General features: G+C 35.6%; 1 protein-coding gene across 1 annotated transcript in view; it reads right to left on the minus strand.

Annotated features, from left to right (window-relative positions):
- Window positions 1-19,808, minus strand: part of LOC148829210 (UPF0606 protein KIAA1549-like) — a 76,790-nt gene that overhangs the window by 38,080 nt on the left and 18,902 nt on the right. The window contains exons 6-12 of the mRNA XM_088922584.1: window positions 17,831-17,999; window positions 14,809-14,939; window positions 14,193-14,382; window positions 13,731-13,790; window positions 13,184-13,329; window positions 6,998-7,175; window positions 6,093-6,277 (exon numbers count right to left, since the gene is read on the minus strand). Coding sequence (XP_088778710.1) covers window positions 6,093-6,277; window positions 6,998-7,175; window positions 13,184-13,329; window positions 13,731-13,790; window positions 14,193-14,382; window positions 14,809-14,939; window positions 17,831-17,999 — 1,059 coding nt within the window. The remainder of the gene's footprint in view (window positions 1-6,092; window positions 6,278-6,997; window positions 7,176-13,183; window positions 13,330-13,730; window positions 13,791-14,192; window positions 14,383-14,808; window positions 14,940-17,830; window positions 18,000-19,808) is intronic.

Raw genomic sequence — 19,808 nt, forward strand, 5'->3', positions numbered from 1 at the left:
TAAAGTCTAATGTACAGCATTTGAGCTGTCGCCAGAAAATGCCTGGTTTCAAAACACAGTCACTGCTGAGGGACAATCTTTTTCCAATAAGAATTTAAGTTACTGTATACTGTTCAGATTTTTAATAATTTTAAACTTTGTGTAATTTGTTAAACATTAAACATTAAAATGTCTGTATATTTTAGAAAAGCAAGATTGCTCAGATGGACAAAAGTACACAAGCTTCCACCTTCTTCATAAATAATTTAATTATGCATAAATATTTTATGCATTCAAGTATTTAACTTGGCAACTGACAGTGAGTTCTGGTTTTAACATGCTTGTTCTAACATTATTAAGCCTACAGATGCAGCCATTCAAAACAAGCAGGCGATACCGCATTATTTTGCGGTGCGATTTATGCAGTCTACCACGAGTTACCGTAAATTCTCCTATAGTACCGCAAGTAAAATAATAGCATCCGGAATTTCCGCAAGGTGGAGCTAATAAAGCTCAACCTCTCATGTTTGAGCTGTCGCCATCAAAGTCTTCAACGAAGATATTACTAATAGTATTAATAATAAATGACCTTGGACAAGCTGTAAACTCAAAGTATTGCCCTGGTCCACATTATTTTTTTCATTGACCATCTTTGTAAAAGTAACACCACAGCATTTCGCAATCACGCATTTGTTTCCAATCATGCAAAGTACAGTAATTTTTGAGAATCGATTCACCATGCCTTTCACATGCTCATAAAAGAGATTGATTTAGGAACATAAACATATTACCGTATGCAAACTGTACTGTATACAGTATGTATATGTATATTTAATGTCTTAACTGTGCCCGTTTAAGTATTGAATATTTATATGGAATTTTATCACTGAAGGGAAATCTTAGTGCCTGAGCATAAAAAGAATAGGAGCATACTGCAACGCGTGTGAAGGCCATAAACGATATTAATTTTGGAACATAAACATACAGTATATGGCTGGTCTCGGTACTTTAAAGAAAACATACACAAAACATGGTTTCATTATGACCAGAATCGGTCTTGAGATATTTTTAACTTGATTTACAGTATTTGAGAGGTATGTCTTGACACCGATACTACGTAAATACTGCTCACGTATATGTTTCTAGGTTTATATTATGCATTTCATACGGTCAAATTACTTTTGAGCAACTGATAAGAAGCGCGAAACGGTATGCCCAGGGCGTTCTAGTTTTCGTTTTGTTTTAATGCAGTGCAGTGGATTGATTAGAGATGTCAAGTACATACAAGTCATTTTTTAAATGTTGTAGTTCGTCTTGTAAAAATGTTACGAGTACATCATCTGTCAACAATTACACAGGTTCTGTTTCCATATTGCGGATTTTGGTTACGTAATATTATTTTCTAATTTCACGTTATGAATATATGATTTGGGCAAACATAGCCGCAAAGAAGTACATTACGGGTTGTTGTTTTTTTTTTGCAGTTTTATCTAGAACAAGCGATGCTTAAACCTTTGTCTGATTCTTGTGAAACTATCCACACGACAGTTTCAGTACCTAGGAGTTGACTTCAGTGATGTCACTGATTGGATGTTTCTAAAAATCCATCCTCTGTAAAACGTCTTCTCTAGTTGTCCTGCATATGTATTCGCTAATGAAGCTGTGTGTTCTGAGCCTGGTTCTCTACATTTCTGTATGAACCAGCTTAGAGGGCTAAAGACAGCTTGTGTTTAAATTGAGTGTAAGGTAATTTATGCTTCTAAAGTCATGGTCAGCACTTATTATTGTACTGTGCTGTAAACTTGTTCTGTGCCTAATTACATTATTTTATAGCTTTATCAAATCTGTACATTGTCTGTTGATAATGTTTCTGTAGTGCTTTTTCAGCCCTCAGCATGTGACCGCGTTGGTGGCGCTGTGGGTTAGTTTCCTGACTCCCATGTCACACGGTCTGTGATTGAATCCCATGGAACTATGACTTTATTTTTTAACAAACATTTCTTTGAAAAAATGAAACGTTTCCCTTGGTCAGAGATTAAATAAAACCTCACTCGCACCAAACAAATTTATATTTCTAAATATCACAACATGATCGAATTTAAGTCTTTTTAATAACAATGAATAGTCACCTATGCGTTACAAAATAAACATTTATATTGATTTGAATCGCGTTTTGATTTAAATCGTAAACGCGTGTTTAAATATATGTGTTTAAAGGCGATATACTGTATAAAAGCGCTGATTCTTATGGAATGTGTTCCGCCGGGGATTCAAAAAATTTATTTTTTTTAATCGCGTATCTAAGGAAAATTGCAGTATAACTTTGTTCATGCACAAACAGTGGCATGTTACATTATAATTTGGGTGTCTCCTCTTGCCAGAAAGCTCTAAATTGCATTTTGAGCGCGGTTTTTGACTTTTTCTAAATTGCAACCCATAAATAAAGCTGATACAGTTTAGACTTACTGTATTCTAAACTGTATTACAACAGCACATTGGACAATGCAACGTAAATTGCAAAAATGCACTTGGAATCTGTCCAAGCCCTACTACGAAAATTATTTAAACTGCGACACTTATCATTCATCTTTAAATAAACTTTATTTTATATAGCGTTTTAAGCGAATAGGTAATTAGATTGCTCATAAACCTAATCGCTTTTTCTACATAAACACAGCGTGATTGCTCTCTGAAAATGCTTTTCCTTTATATTTAGGCTCAGATTTCAACTATAGATTGTATTATTATAAACTTTCTTGGAAAAATGTCTTTTATGTAAACCATGTTTGCTATTAATTCATTTAGGGCTAAAATACGTTCATTGTCTTCCAATCGAGTCGAGTTGACATTGGAAGCTTGCCACTCCCGGACTGTTACACCAACGCATTAGCATGTTAAAGCGATTTCATTGAGGAGCCTAGCTACTAGTTAACACTGTACTTCCTACTTTGAAAATACCTGTGAAACCGGTTTAATTCGTCACAGCCAGCACTCCGGCAGAGAGGGGGTTGTACTCGTTAATGTCCGATGACATACAAGTGGAAAGATTACAGATTTTAATCGTCTTTTTTCTGAACCAGGGAAAATCTGATCATGTTTCTCTATAACAATAATAAAAAACTTTATTTTACATATCACCTTTAAAAGTGGCATCTCAAAACAATACAGTAGATGTAAACCACAGATTACAAGGTAAATACCCAGACAAACGAAAACGCGTTTTTAATAAAATGCTTTCATTCATTCAACAGAGAGAGAGTGTAAAACCTGGGTGTAACAGCTGTTCCTTTTTCTGATCACTCGCTCTCTGAGATACATGGGAATCCAGGCTTTTTTATCAACGCTTTCTTTTCCGTACACCAGATCTTATGGAACCACTTCAGAAGGGTGTCAGCCAGTCAGATTCCAGGAATCGGTACTTTAAAGGAAAAATACACACCGGTATTCCATTTCTCCCTAAACATTTTAAGCATCGAAGTATTTAACTAACATGAGAAATGATTATATTCGTGTACTGCGACAGGGCTGTGTAGGGCTGTTTCGCCTCTCTCTTCATGCGACTGTACCAGGAAGAGGATTTCTTTCTATTCGAAACGTGTATTTTAAAAGTTTAAGAAGTAAAAACCTTACAGCGTACACAGATTTCTAAACTGATCAGGATCGTTATCTTTGTCTTATGCATAATAATGTTCACCGCTCTGTCCAGCAAATTAATAATAAACTTTATTTTATATAGCGTTTTAAACAAATAAGTAATTAGATTGCTCATAAACCTAATCACTTGCTTTTTCTTTTTATTTAGGCTCAGATTTCAACTATAGATCGTATTATTAATAACCATAATAACAACCAACCAACAAAAACAACCATATAAACATAATACCAACCAAAAACGTAGATAACAACCACAATACAAAATCAAATATATCAAACCATTATACTCTTGCAAATTCCTCCAATTATCATAATCCCGCCCTTTATGCAAAACCAAACCCTCCTCCCATCCCAGTTTATCCTCTTTATCATAAACAAAATCCACCTCAATTTTCAACATAAAGCATTACACAAAATCAATACCTCAACACTCCATACTCAACAACGATAATTCACAAACAGCCAGAACATGTAACTCCACATTCCCAAACAGACCTCATTTCCATAGCCCCGCCCCTTATGCAAAACCAACATCCCTCCCCTGTTCTCTCTCTCCCCTGGCATTTGTAATCGTTTTTATTTTCAAATAAATTTTAGCAAAGTCATGTATTTTAAAAATCTTAAGATTTTTATATTTATGTCTTTATTTAGTGGTTTCATTAGTGACAAAGGCTAAACTTTCTTGGAAAAATGTCTTTTATGTAAACCATGTTTGCTATTAATTCATTCAGGGCTAAAATATGTTCATTGTCTTCAAATGAAAGAAGGGTTCCTTTCGCCGTGGTCGGGTTGAAATTAGAAGCTTGCCACGCCCGGACTGTTACACCAACGTATTAGCATGTTTCTTTTTCTTAGAAGAAAAACTTGTGCCCTGAGCAGGTGTTGAACTTGGATCACCTAGCCAGAACCCCTATTGACAAACAGCTGTCCCAACAGACTGCTTGGAAACAGAGCTGAGACGAACAGCTTAAGGATATTAAGAAAGTAATCATGCATGAATGAGTCAAATTACAGATTACAGTAATACTACGAGCTATATAAATACATACAGTATATTTAGATCCTTAAATTAATATCGTTATTAATTTCCTTAGATAAGCGATTCCATATTATATTCCCTATTTAGAGGATTCTAAAAAGTAAGAGGTTTTGTACTGCGATAACGAGCGCAAGTATTCATAGAAAAGGTTAAAACATGGAATACAGAGGGAGTTTCAGAAATTAAACAGAGGTCTGGAACACCCTGTCTCAAAAATAGAAGTTTAATAAATTGAAGGTTGTGAAAACAACAAAATATAAGTGTAAAATACAAGCAGTTTGAAATTATTAGTTGTTATTAATAAATCACTTAACTTTGAATGTGTTGTGATATTTAGAAATACCAACAAATTCAATATAGTGTCGATAATATTTACTATTTTAGTTTTTCGAAGAAATGTTTACTTGTTAAAAGAAAACTCATGCTGAGAGCTGGGTTCGAATCCCTGACCTCTAGCATGCAAATTACATGCCAAAGCCATTACACCAACACACAGCTTGACAACTTAAGCTATAACTGAACAAGGCAGGCAAAAAGTTTCCAAGTAATCGCAGGTGAATGAGTCAAATTGATGCAGATATTTACAAAGAAAGTGGACTACGGTAATAATCTGAGCTATATGAATATAATTGTATCATAATTAATTTCTTTAGATAGACAATTCCATATTATATTCCCTATTAGTCAAATTCTAAAAAGTGCGTTTCTTTACTGCGATAATGAGCGAAAGTATTCATAGAAAAGGTTAAAACATTATAACTTTTTATAAAGTATATAAACTTAATATAGTCAGAGTACATATTTTTTTTTTCCAAAATAACCACAGTATTTAACCTAATGAAAGACTTTGATGCTTAAAATGTTTATGAAGATAGTGGAATACTGGTGTGTATTTTTTATTTAAACTACCAATACCAGCCATATACAGCTTACATAATCGTTTATATTCCTAAATTAATATTTATTTATGACCTTCAAACACGTTATGCTCCTCTTCTTTTTATGCTCAGCTACCAAAATTTGTTGTGAAATTCCATATTAATATTCAATATTAAGCGGATTTAAACATGCACAGTAAAGAGATTAAATGAAGCAATCGTTTCACTGACAACCAATGCACCATGAGTGCCGGCTGTCGGTTATTATGGCCAGCCAATTACATACTGCGGTATTCCGTGCTGTTCTGCAGATAATTTCACACAGTAAGGGGTTTTACCGGGCATTTTGAATGGCTGCATCTGTATAATGACGTCTTCTGACTTATACTGTACACTGCGCATACACTGTAGATACTCACATGTTAAACAGGGCAGCACAACATGTTGATGAATCCAGTACAAACAGTTCTTTGAAACAGAACAATAAGAGTAAGAGAAACAAAGCCCAAGAATTAAGTCCTAAACTCACAGACACCGCTCACCTTTTGTCTCTGCTGAACATTGCTCATGGTGTCAGGCTGAAACTCCAACTTGTCAGTCCGGCACAGTTTCCAATACAGAATGATGATGATGACGATGACGACAACAACAGGGACCACTACACCCACAACGATCCAGAGGTTATTATTCTGTGTTTCAGATGGTGGGGCAGTGATCTTCTCCACAGCTGTGGAGTGAGAATATACTTTCACTAAACACATCATGCAGTTATGCTTCAGTGCACAAACGTAACAGTGTGTACCTTTTTTAACAACTGATTAGGTGTTATCAATCTGTATATTGATATGTAATTACCCACAATTTTACACTAAGTGCTGAAATACTGCTACTATGTTTTTTGGTTAATGCCATGTTGGTGCTGGACATTTTAAGGTACAAGGAGCATTTTCAGATTTCTGAGATTTGAACAAATGGAATTACCATTTCATGTATTTATATTTCCAAAATGTCACCCACCAATAATATAATAAGGAATATAATACTACAGTATAATAAGAAAACATATTTCCTACTGCTCTGTAGAACAAATGGTTCATATTAAATATGGTCGATATGAAATCGAGCTTCTAGCTACAATCAGTTTTATATTCTCCATTTTAGCTGTATAAATAAGATGTAGCTCAGGTGGGTAGCTGCATCAGCATGTGTAGGCTGCAAAGGAACAAGTAATAGGTTTATTCCATGCTGAAAAAAAGAAGAAAGAGAACACAACGTTTCGGCCACGGAGCCTTCTTCTAATTTTGGATAAATATACCGTATTACTGGATATTGGAGTATCATTACAATTTCCAATTTAATCAAAGACAAAATCCCTTTCCAGCTCATGGATCTATTTCTGAAATTCCCATACATTCCTTTAAAATAGCTAAACCTTTCAAATACTCACGCTGAGCTAGGACCCCTTGCACCCGGTAACCAAGGACAATGGCAGCCCTCTGGACATTAATCTGGTTGAGGATGCTGGAGGTGGTAGTAGCAGCCAGTCTCTCCCCATTAGGACCTTCCACAAAGTAAATCATTTCCAGCGGGTTATCGGGGCCATCAAGTCTGGTGGTTCTTACAATCTGGGGGAAAAGGTGACACTACAACATCTGGTGTGCGAATACACTGTTTTCTAACTATTACATTTCTGGTTTCTGAACTGCTTGTGGATCTACTGGTAATACATTGAATCCTTTGTACAACTGATTGAGACATGAAGGCACTAAGAGACATTAAGTTAGGCATGCTAGCAATCTTTCCATCCAACCAAGCAGGCAACTTCACAGGCTTATGACATTAATGTCATGATCGACATCCCTCCCATAGAGGATGCTCCACTACTCCCATCATTAGTTCTGCATGATTCCTGGTATGTTCTCCATGTGTGCCTTGTTTTGTCTCCCTTTATTTATTCCCAATGCCTCCAGTGTTCAGGGATCAGCATTAGGGTTCAAATGTTGGGAGGCCCGCCTATCACCAGGCTGCTGGATGCCTGAGGACATAGGCCTCATCACCTGACCTCTGAGCCTGGGGCCTGGAGGACCTGACTCCGTGATCCCAGGATCTCCTTGTGTTAGTGTTTTCCCCTTCCAGGGGATTTTAACCTTGTGTCTTCTGAGGATGGATCTGATGGTATTGGACTCATGGACTGTGCCCTGACCCTCCTTTGGACCTGCTCGGATTTGGACACCAGTCTTTGTTTCCCTGTTCACTGTTTCAAGAACTGTCACAGTTACTTTGTTTCACTATAAAACCCATGTGTGTTTTTCCCGAACTACAGTATGCCTCCCGTTTCCTTCAGCCCTTACCGCTTCCCATAGGGTCTAACGTAACGCCCAAGATGGACCGCGGAGCCAATCCATAACAATTAAGACATGGAAGAGAATAGTCATCCAAATTCAATTTTCATTTTTACAACTGGCCACAAAATAGTCATAGATGGCGCTACATCCCCTCTCAATAGGAATGAGGATCCACAAGTTCCACTATGAGTGCAGTTTTTTTAACTTCTTCCAATGTAAGAGCAAAATCTAAAATATTTCAGGTGGGTAGCTGCATCAGCATGCGTAGGTTGCAAAGGAACAAGTAACAGGTTTATTCCATGCTGAAAAAAGAAAAAAGAAAAAACAACATTTCGGCTATGGAACCTTTTTCAGGTGTCAACGAAACGTTGTGTTTTCTTTCTTCTCTTTTCAGCATGGAATAAACCTACTACTTGTTCCTTTGAAATCTAAAACATGTTGACTGCATAATAATTCACCCCTTTGCTACAGTATACCAAAGCTAGATCAGGTGCACAAAATTACACATACAAATTACACATTCATCTGAATGTCCTCTGTATGCAATAATACTGATTCAAATGGTGTCAGAATATATACACCTTTTTCTATAAGGTCCCTCAGTCAGGTAGTGAATACCAAGCAAAGATTCAACAAAAAGATCAAGGATCTTTTAAAACAATGTTGCAGGATTCAGTTCTTCGAGAACATTCACTTTCATTAAGAAGTGGAAAGTGTATCGTCCAACACTGCCTTGGTCATACTGTCGCTCCAAACTGACCAGCCAGCAAGGAGGTTAGTAATAGCATCCAGAGCCCATTGCACCTTTAGAGTTCAACGGTTGAGATTGCAGAAAATGTCAAAAATATCCTGATCACTCCACAAAACCGGCCTGGATGGCATTTTCATCCAAATTCAAAGCATTGCATCAGATGCAAGCTCTACACAAAATAGTGCATCACCCAGTAAACAACTGCTGCCAAAGTTGCTTCTACCTTTTGACTCAGAGGCATGAATACTTATGCAATTGACATATTTCAGTTGATGATTTTCTTATGTTAAATGTTAAAAAATGTTACCGTAAATGTCATTTACAATGCAAGCTGAAAGAACATGTACTGTAATTGCGAGATATGCCACTTTGTAATCAAAATGGTATAATTAGGGATTACTACACTACATGTAAATCTGAATCTGAGTTTGGAAGTATTCATTATGACTATTATAAAAATCCTACAGCAAGAAATCATGAGAAATCAAAATAATCATCTTAACTTTCAATCCTCTTCTGTATTGCCAATGTGAAATTAAAAAAAACTGCTTTTTTAAGACCTGAAACAGGCAACCAGCATTTTGGCTGTGGAGCCATCTCTATAATTTAAAATTATAATTGTTTCCCCCAGTATTATATGTGTATTGATGTACAGCTGCAGCCATTCAAAATGCACGGTACAATCCCGTACCGTACGAAATTATCCACAGTTCGCCGCATTGTACTGCAGCATGTGATTGGCTGGCCAAAATGACCGACAGGGGCACTCGTGGTGCATTGGTTGTTAGTGAAATGATTTAATCATTTAATCTCTTTACTGTGCATCTCTTTACTGTACATCCGCTTAATATTGAATATTAATATGGAATTTTACAACTACTTTTGGTAGTTGAGTATAAAAAGAAGAGGAGCATAATGTGTCTGAAGGTCATAAATGATATTAATTTAGGAACATAAACATATTATGTAAACTGTAGATGGCTGGTATTGGTAGTTTAAATAAAAAATACACACCAGTATTCCACTTTCTTCCTAAACATTTTAAGCATCAAAGTCCTTCATTCAGTTACATACTGTGGTTATTTTTATGTGCTCCTTCTGACTATATTAACTTTATATACTTTGTAAAAAGTTATAATGTTTTAACCTTTCCTATGAACATTTGTGCTTGTTATCGCAGTAAAAAAATGCATTTTTTAGAATTTGATTAATAGGGAATATAATATGGAATCGCATATCTAAAGAAATTAATAACTATATAATTATATTCATATAACTCAAATTATCACAGTAGTACACTTTCTTTGTAAATGTATGCATCAGTTTAACTTATTCCCACGTGATTATTTGTATGGTGTAACGGATTAGGCGTGTGCCTTGCATGTTGGAGGTAGGGGGTTCAAACCCAGCTATAACCATTAGAGATTTCCTTTAACAAATAAACAATTCTTTCAAAACCTAAAAAAGTAAATATTATGGACACTATATTGACATTTTTGATGTCAATATGACATTCTAAATATCACAACATATCACAACATGTTCGAAGCTAAGTGATTTATTAATAACAATGAATAATTTCAAATTGCTACTGTACTGCCACTACAGTATAGCTTTTGGGATATACATTTATTTGTCCTACATAAAAGTTTAACTCGTTCAAAGCGCCCTACATTACAAACTCCAAGCGTTTCATTTTGTCTATTGCTACAATATCAACAACAATGTACTGTAGTTAAAAGAACATGTCAAAATGTTTCCAAAATAACCACAAGTGAGCGAGTTCAGGGATTTTCTAACAATAAAGAAATCATAACAATGACCCCGTATTGCTAATCATGCATACCCAACTGTACTGTAATCCACTTTCTTTGTAAACACAATATATTTTTAATTTGACTCATTCACGCATGATGAATTGTGAGAGTGATAGATGGAGACAAGATGGATGTTCTTGTCAAAACTACATTCCCCAGAATGCAGTGGGAAATAATTTTAGTCACCCTCAGTCACCTTACCAGCTGATGCACTGCATCAGAGAGAATGACTGAAGGATTAGCCCATTAAGAGTGAGTTTTTCTTAAACAACCTAAGGGGAAGGAAAAGTGCCCACGGTCATTTTTTTCACTGAAAGACAAAATAGAACAATGTAGAGTACATAATGTGGTTATGTATCGGGAATGTTTGCAAATGTTGCGAAAATTGTACAGTATATGCTTTTGGGAACACATTCATTTTTGAGCAGGTAATTGCTCACTTCTGCTGCCATAGAGTGTTTTGGAATCTACATGCTCTCCCCGCATAGTTATCAACAATTAATGTGTCTCTGGAATAGGCATACTGCATAAATGATAAAGTGGACCTCTTGGATGAGTCGTCGCTGCGCTCTTGGGGTAATTTTGGTCGGCCGGCCACTCCTGGGAAGGTTCACCACTGTTCCATGTTTTCGCCATTTGTGGATAATGGCTCTCACTGTGGTTCGCTGGAGTCCTAAAGCTTTAGAAATGGCTTTATAACCTTTTCCAGACTGATAAATCTCAATTACTCTGTTTCTCATTTGTTCCTGAATTTCTTTGGATCACAGCATGATGTCTAGCTTTTGAGGATCTTTTGGTCTACTTCACTTTGTCAGGCAGGTCCTATTTAAGTGATTTCTTGATTGAGAACAGGTGTGGCAGTAATCAGGCCTTGGTGTGGCTAGAGAAATTGAACTCAGCTTTCCAAAGATGTGATAAACCACAGTTGATTTATGTTTTAACAGGGGGGACAATCACTTTTTCACACAGGGCCATGTAGGTTTGGATTTTTTTCCCTTAATAATAAAAACCTTCATTTAAAAACTGCATTTTTGTGCTTACTTGTGTTATCTTTGTCTAATATTTCAATTTGTTTGATGATCTGAAACATTTCAGTGTGACAAACATGCAAAAAAATTAGAAATCAGGAAGGGGGCAAACACTTTTTCACACCACTGTATATGAAAAACAGTTTTTGAACAGGTGCAATTTATGGTACTGTATATGAACCAAAATTTTATTTCTCCAGCTCAATGTTATGTTTTGAGTTGATTGGCTACATGGTGTTTAACCGTGGCCACTTTAATATTTGAGAGGTAAAAACTCTTAACAATTCCTAGAGGATAATGCTAATAGGAGCAACATTTTTTTATTTTAAAAAAAGAAAGTTCAAGAAGTCACTTGATCCAAAATTAAAGGTAAAACATGGGGGTATGAGTCATTGTGACAGCTATCTACATTAAAAAAAATCATTACACTCTGCCAGCCTCTAGGATGTGAAAATATATAATACAATTGAAATGCCTTCTGCTGCCAGTGAAATGCTATAAATAATTGATCTGTTATTAGCAGTAGAATTTGTTTCAGGCTGTTTAAAATTAGACTTGGTTTCAGACATCTACATGAATAGGCCATGTTGTCATGGATACCAGCTCTTGTTCCTGGATTATCTCAGAAAAAGAGCAGGTGTGAAAGAAAGCCATTAAGAAAGAGCTTTATTAGCAAGACAATAAGACTCTGAAATCAAAGATTGTGAGTTATATACAGTATCATGAATTTGAAGTATTAATTCAGAACTGACCTAAACAAAAAACATCATTTTGGAAAAGTGTAAATTAAGTGTATACATAAGTGGGTTATAAGGATAATATTTAACTAAATCTAATTTGAACTACATAAAGTGTTGTCACATGTGGAATATTTCATAAACAATTGGGATTTTGAACAAATCAATTTTCTAAGTTTTTCAAGTTCACAAAACTCTTCCACCTTATAACCTACCTGTAGGCTGAAAACAGGCTGGTTAATCCTTCAATCGCTATTCTGAAACATTTGAGAGATTTGGCAACCAGCATACAAAGTCTTCTTAAAATTTATTTTAAAACGTTTCTTGGAAGCATTCAAGGGTGGTATTATGGTGCAGTGGTTAGCACTGCTGCCTTACAGCATTGGGGCATGGGGTTCATTTCTGAACCTAGAGTGTTATCTGGGTGGAGTCTGTATATTCTCCCTGTGCTAGCATGAGTTTTTGCCAGGTACTCTTGTTTCTTCCCACAGTTCAAAGACATACTGGTAGGTTACTTGGCTTATTGGAAAATTGACCCTGGTGTGAGGGCGTGCATGTTTGTGTCTGTGCCCTGTGATAGACTAGCGTGTTGTCCAGGGTGTATTTTGCCTTGCAATTATTGTTTGCCGGTAAAAGCCTATTTCTCCCCCGCTACCCTAAATCGAATGAAGCAGTTAGAAAACGGATGGAAACACTTAAAACAGTATATTGAATGTGATTCCTCTACCAGTACTGCATGTTTTGCTATTTGCTTTACTTAGTGTGGTTGTTAAAAATGCTTTCTGGTCCAGCAAGCTTTCATTCAAGATTAGTCTTCCTGTTATGCTCACCTTTTTAATTTTTTTTATCATTCTGTTCCCTGATTCCCCACCTACAGTAAATCGTATCACACTTTACATTACAAATAACTGGTTTCAAAGACAACAAAGTGGTTTCGACAGTGTGTGCAATTTACCTGAACACTGTTATTCCCCACATTAGTGGCTCTTTTCCAACGACGAGCAGAGCCAAGCACTTCTCCCAGCAATTGGGCTAATCTGCGCTCCATCTTGGCTTGGAATGTCCTCTCATTCACCCTCTGCTCCATTACTCCCAACAGAACTGAAACATAAAGCAAACATGCCACAATTACAGCTGGCCAAAGTAAAACTCTTATTAATGTCCCAATACCCACATTAAAAACATATGAACTTAACCATGACACCTTAATAATGTAACTGGATAAATAACCACTAAGATTTAGTGTCCTGGGAATCTAAAATTTAATAATATTGGAACTCACTGTTAATATACAGTAATAGAAACATTAAATGCTATTATTGCCTTATATGTCACAAGAGCTTTAAAAAGAGTGGGAATTTAAAGTACTAGGTATTCTAGTACCAAAGGCATTTAATATTTGAAAGTTTACCTCGAAAGCTATGTTCTGCATTTTTAAAATGTGCCATTTTTAATTAAACGTCTAACACAAAACCTGACAAAAATGCATTAGGGCAGCTTACCTGTTTTAACCCAAGAAGATCGTAACAACTGGGTTACATTCAATTCTGGATAGTGAAAAGCTGTAAAAATATACCAAAAAAGACTCCAGTGATTTGAATATTATTGCTTCCACTGAAATGCATGTCATTAACAACTTCACCAAATTTCAAAATATCTTTCAGCTGCAGTTAGTCAGGCCTCTATAATTTCAGCAATAACAATTCAATAGAACACATGAGTTTCTATCCCCATGTTTCCCCCTGCCTGTAATAACCCTGGTCACAAATCTTTGCACACAGTCGCTTAGCCATGAGAGTTTGTGAATAAGATTAAAATGTGTTTATCCCTGGGTCTCTGGAGCTGTGTAACAAATAAACAAGTTGAGATAATCCAAGTTCCAGAGGGATACAGTATATGTATTGAAATAAATTACCTGGTTTAACAATACAAAATCTCTTGACAAAGTGAAAAGCTTCACTTACGTTCCGCAATCTGTAGCACAGGAAAGCCCAGATAGAAGCTGAACTCCACCATGTTTAAATTTCTCAAGAGGCTGCTCACTTCAGAGCCATTCAGATACCCAGTGGAGTCTCTAATAGCAAAGATAATATCCACTGGCACCCTCTGCAGCTGTTTCTGAGCTTTAGGCAAATTCATGGTAATGTTTATGATCTACAAAGCAAAAAAATGCAAAAACAGGTTTTTAATCAATCTGTAACTGTTTATATATGAATGCACTGTGTAACACCCCTCACAAGAAACCCATACATTTCCTGTCCACAACCCTGTCAAAACAATTATCTTAAATTGTTATTTATTATTATAAAGTGTTTATTGAACAATTTATTGAACAGGTACAAGCAAGATCCCTGATTCAATACAAACTGCAAAAGCATCACAAAAGATCAGAGGGGAAGACCACCATATCCATCTACATAAAGAAATAAATTCTTAATCATTAGAGTGATTATATTAATATTAGTCTAGCATTCATAAGCCATAGGTTAGTAAGAAATTCAGTCTTTTACATTTAATCTTTACTTCTGCATTTTAACTGCTAGACTGCTAGACTATAAATAGGAGGCATAAAGCTCTTACGTGCACAATGAAGTCAGGCGATTCCTGGTATCTCCTTCGTACTTCAGAGAAAGCCATTATGAGCCCTTTCTCAATCCGTTCACTGAAGTTACAGAACCTCACATCAACATGGCTTGGAACAAACTGAAGAACTAGTGAGAAAAAAAGATTTGGGTGACAAAATATACAAGTTAAAAATATTAAATGCCTTTACACAATACCTTTTTGTTTTATGACGGTTTTTTAAGTACATGTTCTTGCACCTCACATTCCAAATGTATTCCAAGAGTGTACCAAGAACATAAGAGGCCAATAAAATTTAGAAATTAATTCAAACACCAAAACACCCTAATATCTATTATCCTGTAACAGTGCCTGAGTATTTTGTATATGTGAGCAACTCCATTCAAAATATTTATGATAAAATAAAACTGAATTAAAAAAAAAACATTTTTACTGATTCTTCATTTAATAATAGAAAATGGTGTTCCCTGAAGAATCGAAGGACTTTATCCTTATTGTGAAAACATAATTAAATGTGGAGGGGGGGCAGTTAATATTACCTTTCAGGGTGGGTTTGGTGTTTCTAATTTTATTTGATATTGGAATCTATTTCTTGAACTTTTCATCACAGTATGTCCTCTGACTGCAATGGTCAAGACCTGATCAATCTGAGATCAACATCATGAGCAGGCTGGCAGTATACCTGTGCCAATTAACTGTCCATGAAACAAGTGTGGTAGATGTGTACTGTGTATCACATCTGAAAACTGTTTTATCAATTGAATGGGGAAACATTCCTGTGATCCTTGTGCAACATTTCCACCATGAATCACTTTACTTGAGAGAACGTGACTTGAATGCACCATGTGGCCCACACACCATTCGGCATCCAATCTTTCTTCACATTCTATTTATAAATGATAAATTGATGTGACAGCATTCAAAATCTGCTACAGAATATTTAAGAAGAATATATTTTATCAGCCATCATAGATCATAAGTTGTAGGTTATTTGTGAAGAGGAAAGGCTAGAAGTATTATCAGCTGGGAGTCCAGAGTGTTACAGTGTTTCTGTTTGTGAAAATACAAATTACATTTGCAGTGTTTACAATTTATCATAATGTATAAATTATGTTTACATTAACAAACCTATTGAAAAACTAATTGCAAGTTAATTTTAATATTATGAGATTATTATTTTCATATTTTGACTGAAAATATTTTTTTTCACTTCATACTGTATGATTGAAAAATAAGCCAGTACATTTGAAACTCACAATCAAACTTCCAATATAGAAGACTCTCAGGTATGGCTGAATTTCAGAGCTACCACAGCAAAATATAATTAAAAAATGTTCCCTAGATTCAATAGAAAAGCTTTATGCAAAATGTTTAAGGCAAGCATGGATTTAATTGTAATACAGTAGATATCATTTTTAAATGCAAGGTACAGCCGAAAAAAAATCAAACCGCTGAGTTTCCAAATTCCTCGTATAGAGATGAAACATTTTTGGTTAACCCACATCTAGCTTATCACAAATGCAAATGTGATTACATTTCCCACCTCGAATTCCACACAAAAATCCATCTACCCATCCACCTATCCATTTTCTAACCGCGGATTACACAATTTGTGGATTACACACAATCTGGTGTGGACTGTAATATTACATACAATAATTTAATGTGACAAGCCCGTTGTCACATAATATGAACTATGAAGAAGGTAATACTAGTATGAAAATACACCCATGTGAACAATGAAGGTTCAGAGCTTTCAGCACCAACAGAAGTGGCTAAAAAGGGTTATTCTGAATGGTACTGTACATGTGCTACATGTTGTTTGTGGAGGGAATAATCCTGCAGGATAATGTATTGTTTGTTTGTCCTCTTGTCAGTTTTACAGAATGTTGGTATATTTTGAATTCTTTATCAAATCAAATCAAAGTTTATTTATCAAATGCACAACAATACGGCGTGCAGCAGTAGTTGCTGGCAATGAAATGTCTTTTCCGCGAGCTCACAAAAATCACAAGAATCACAGAAATCACAAAAAATCACAAAAAATAAGGTTACATAATAATAGATGTAATACTGTAGATGTAATAGAAATGGAATAAAACTCAATATGAGTAGAGCTGCTATGTGTCCATGGTGTATGCAATATATACAAGTAGTGCGGTTATGCTGAATACAGTGAAAACTGTGTGTCCATGTAACCATGTAGCCATTACAGGTGATTTAAAGCTGCCTTTATTAATTACAGGTGGTGATACAGGTGGTGTTTAGGGTTTAAGAACACTGTTGGGGAAGTTCAGTGTTATAGAAACCAGGAGAAAATCAGCTGCAAGTAGTTTTTTTACCTGCAGCTCTGAAGCCTATTTAAGAACTGTTTGTTTTTTTGTAGTTGTATGTGACCATTTTAGTCAAAATATGTGACAGAATTTACTGCAACATGTTACCTACTCACCTAAAGGCAGCTTTAAACTTGTGACCACATTTTTGCAAACTTCTTTAGTTACTTGGAAAAGGGGATGTAACATGCAGTTTTTCACACTGCATTACCTTCATAACCTATAAAAGCTTTGTCATATCAAACTTATCAAATAAACCATTTACAACAATCTCATAATTAACTTTCAAACAATTTTCTCTCCTGAACTGTGCCATGCATTTTGGTAACCTGAAATCTTACAGTTCTGTAGAGCCATAAGCTGTCCTGTTCCTTGCATTTGTAATGTAATCCCAAATAATATACAACATACAAAATGTAATGTAAAAGTAACAGATGCAGATTCTGATGCTTTTCTCAAGTTAAGTCTCTAAATACCAGTAATGCACTATGGGATTTTTATCCTTTTCAAGTAACACATAACCAGTGAGCAGAACATTATTGTGTAGAATTATTGTGTTTTAATACAAGTGAAAAAATAAAATGCCAACTGGCTTATTTTTTCCCAATTCATCTTGTTCAGAAAAAGCAATAAGGTCTAAATTATTGTATAAGGTCTTAATTAAATGGAAGCTTTAATACACCTACCTGAGTGAACCTGAAACTGGTGGTCTGGAACACCCATTACTGGAGTAACAGACAGAATGGCAGAGGAACTTTTTGCAGACGAGCGCAAGGCATTAACAACGGATACTGCAGTGTAGACAACAGGACCTGACACGACCCGAAAGATGAAGTCTGGAGGGGGTTTCAGAACCTTTAAAGGAGACACGGAAATGCCATCATACCACATGAAAACAATGCATTTAATCAAAAAATAATTCTGCAGAAGGCATATAAGGTTAAAACATTTGGTGATTTTTTTGCCTAACATGAGGAAGGTTATTTAATGTGATACTTCATTCTACTTGAATCAGAGCCATATTTTGTATACCTGTGCATCCAACAGGGCTAAAAAGAACTTACATAGTTTAGAATTTTTGTCAATTCAACAAAAATCCTTTAACTGTACTTACTGTATTGTACAGTATATTAAAATGTTAAAGGAGTGGCTTTCAGGCCTTACTTACTTAAAACATGCAAAGTTCTCTTTAAAATTTTGCTCATTTACAAAGACAATGATAGGACTGCAAGTAGGAACTGAATTTTCTTTGTTGGTTTCACCCTGACACTTCATGCCCAGGATTTCATTTTGACACCACCAAACTGTACTCGTATTACATGACTGATGAGCTATCTATCTCTGACAAGTCCCTAAATTTACAACTTCTCAGTTTTAAAGCTACTTAACAGTCAATGGCTTTTTCACCAGAGTATAATCTACTGTTTGTAGTCGCAATACTACAAACCCTTATCTGAATGAACATGGAAAATAAAGTATTTTTCTTTCATTAAAGAAAGGCTGAATCCAATACCCACACAGGATGAATAATTTTATCCTATTGTGAGTTTGTGGTATTTTGCTTTATATGGCCAGATGCAGGTATTTCACATAAATACCTGCTGAAAAGTAGTTCTACCAGTAGGAACTTTGTGTTTCAGTGTCAATGTTCAATATCTTGTACTTTGATGGGTGTATTGTCACTGCACAGCGTGGACTGCACCCCATTTATAATCATTGATGCGTGATGAAGTACAAACCAAAAGCTCTTTACACTATAAAGCTAGCTATACAGCTTTGGAACAGTTTGTAATCACACTTTTTGTCTATATAATGCCACTTTGAGGTGTAATGCTAACTGAAACTAACTGTCAATAAAATGATCACTAGGCCAGCTAGAGAGAAACAAATCAAAAGAGAAACACTAAATTCTTTACCGGGTGACTGTCTGTGTGAAGTTTATATGTACATGTAGCACCTCTTCTCCTCCCACTTCTGGCTCCTTGGTATGAATGTGTGTGTGAGGTGCCCCAAATCAGGACATTCTTCTGGCTTTATAAATCCAGTTCATTCCTTGCAATGCAATGTAGTGTACACATCTCATGAATTTTAATACAAACTATGTTCTTCTCATTTTAATACAGTATCTGATATCCAGTACGAATGGTGATGTGAAATGCTTTCATAAGCTGGGCACCTGCTAATGCATCAGTGCAGTACATCTCATTTGGTAAGAGTGAGTGACAAGAACATTTGTTTCCTGAATTTCAGAAGTTATTATGTAGTGTTTCACACAGACGTGCTAATCTGCCCTGTTCTGCAGATCCGCCCTCTAGCTATTTTGATTACTAGCTCTGACATGAGGGGACAAAAATAAAATGATAAATATACAAATATTTACAATACTTCTGGATTTTGCATGGCAGTTTTTTTTTATTTTTAAAGGGTCTGTTTACAATTGAAATGGAAGTGTCTCCTTCATAGCATGCAGTTCTTAATTCAGTATGTGAGCAGAATACATGGACAAAATCTACAATTTCCAATGTGCCACACACGTTAAACAATTCCATGAAGTATTGTTCACAGATTCCTTCAGTGTCATTCTTGAAGCTGCATTCATCTAGATGTCATATTTACACTGTTTTGCAAATGATCATTAAAATAATATTAAAACATTTTGAGAGT

This window comes from Atractosteus spatula, chromosome 8 (assembly GCF_055471065.1).
Source record: "Atractosteus spatula isolate fAtrSpa1 chromosome 8, fAtrSpa1.hap1, whole genome shotgun sequence".
Taxonomy (NCBI): Eukaryota; Metazoa; Chordata; class Actinopteri; order Semionotiformes; family Lepisosteidae; genus Atractosteus; species Atractosteus spatula.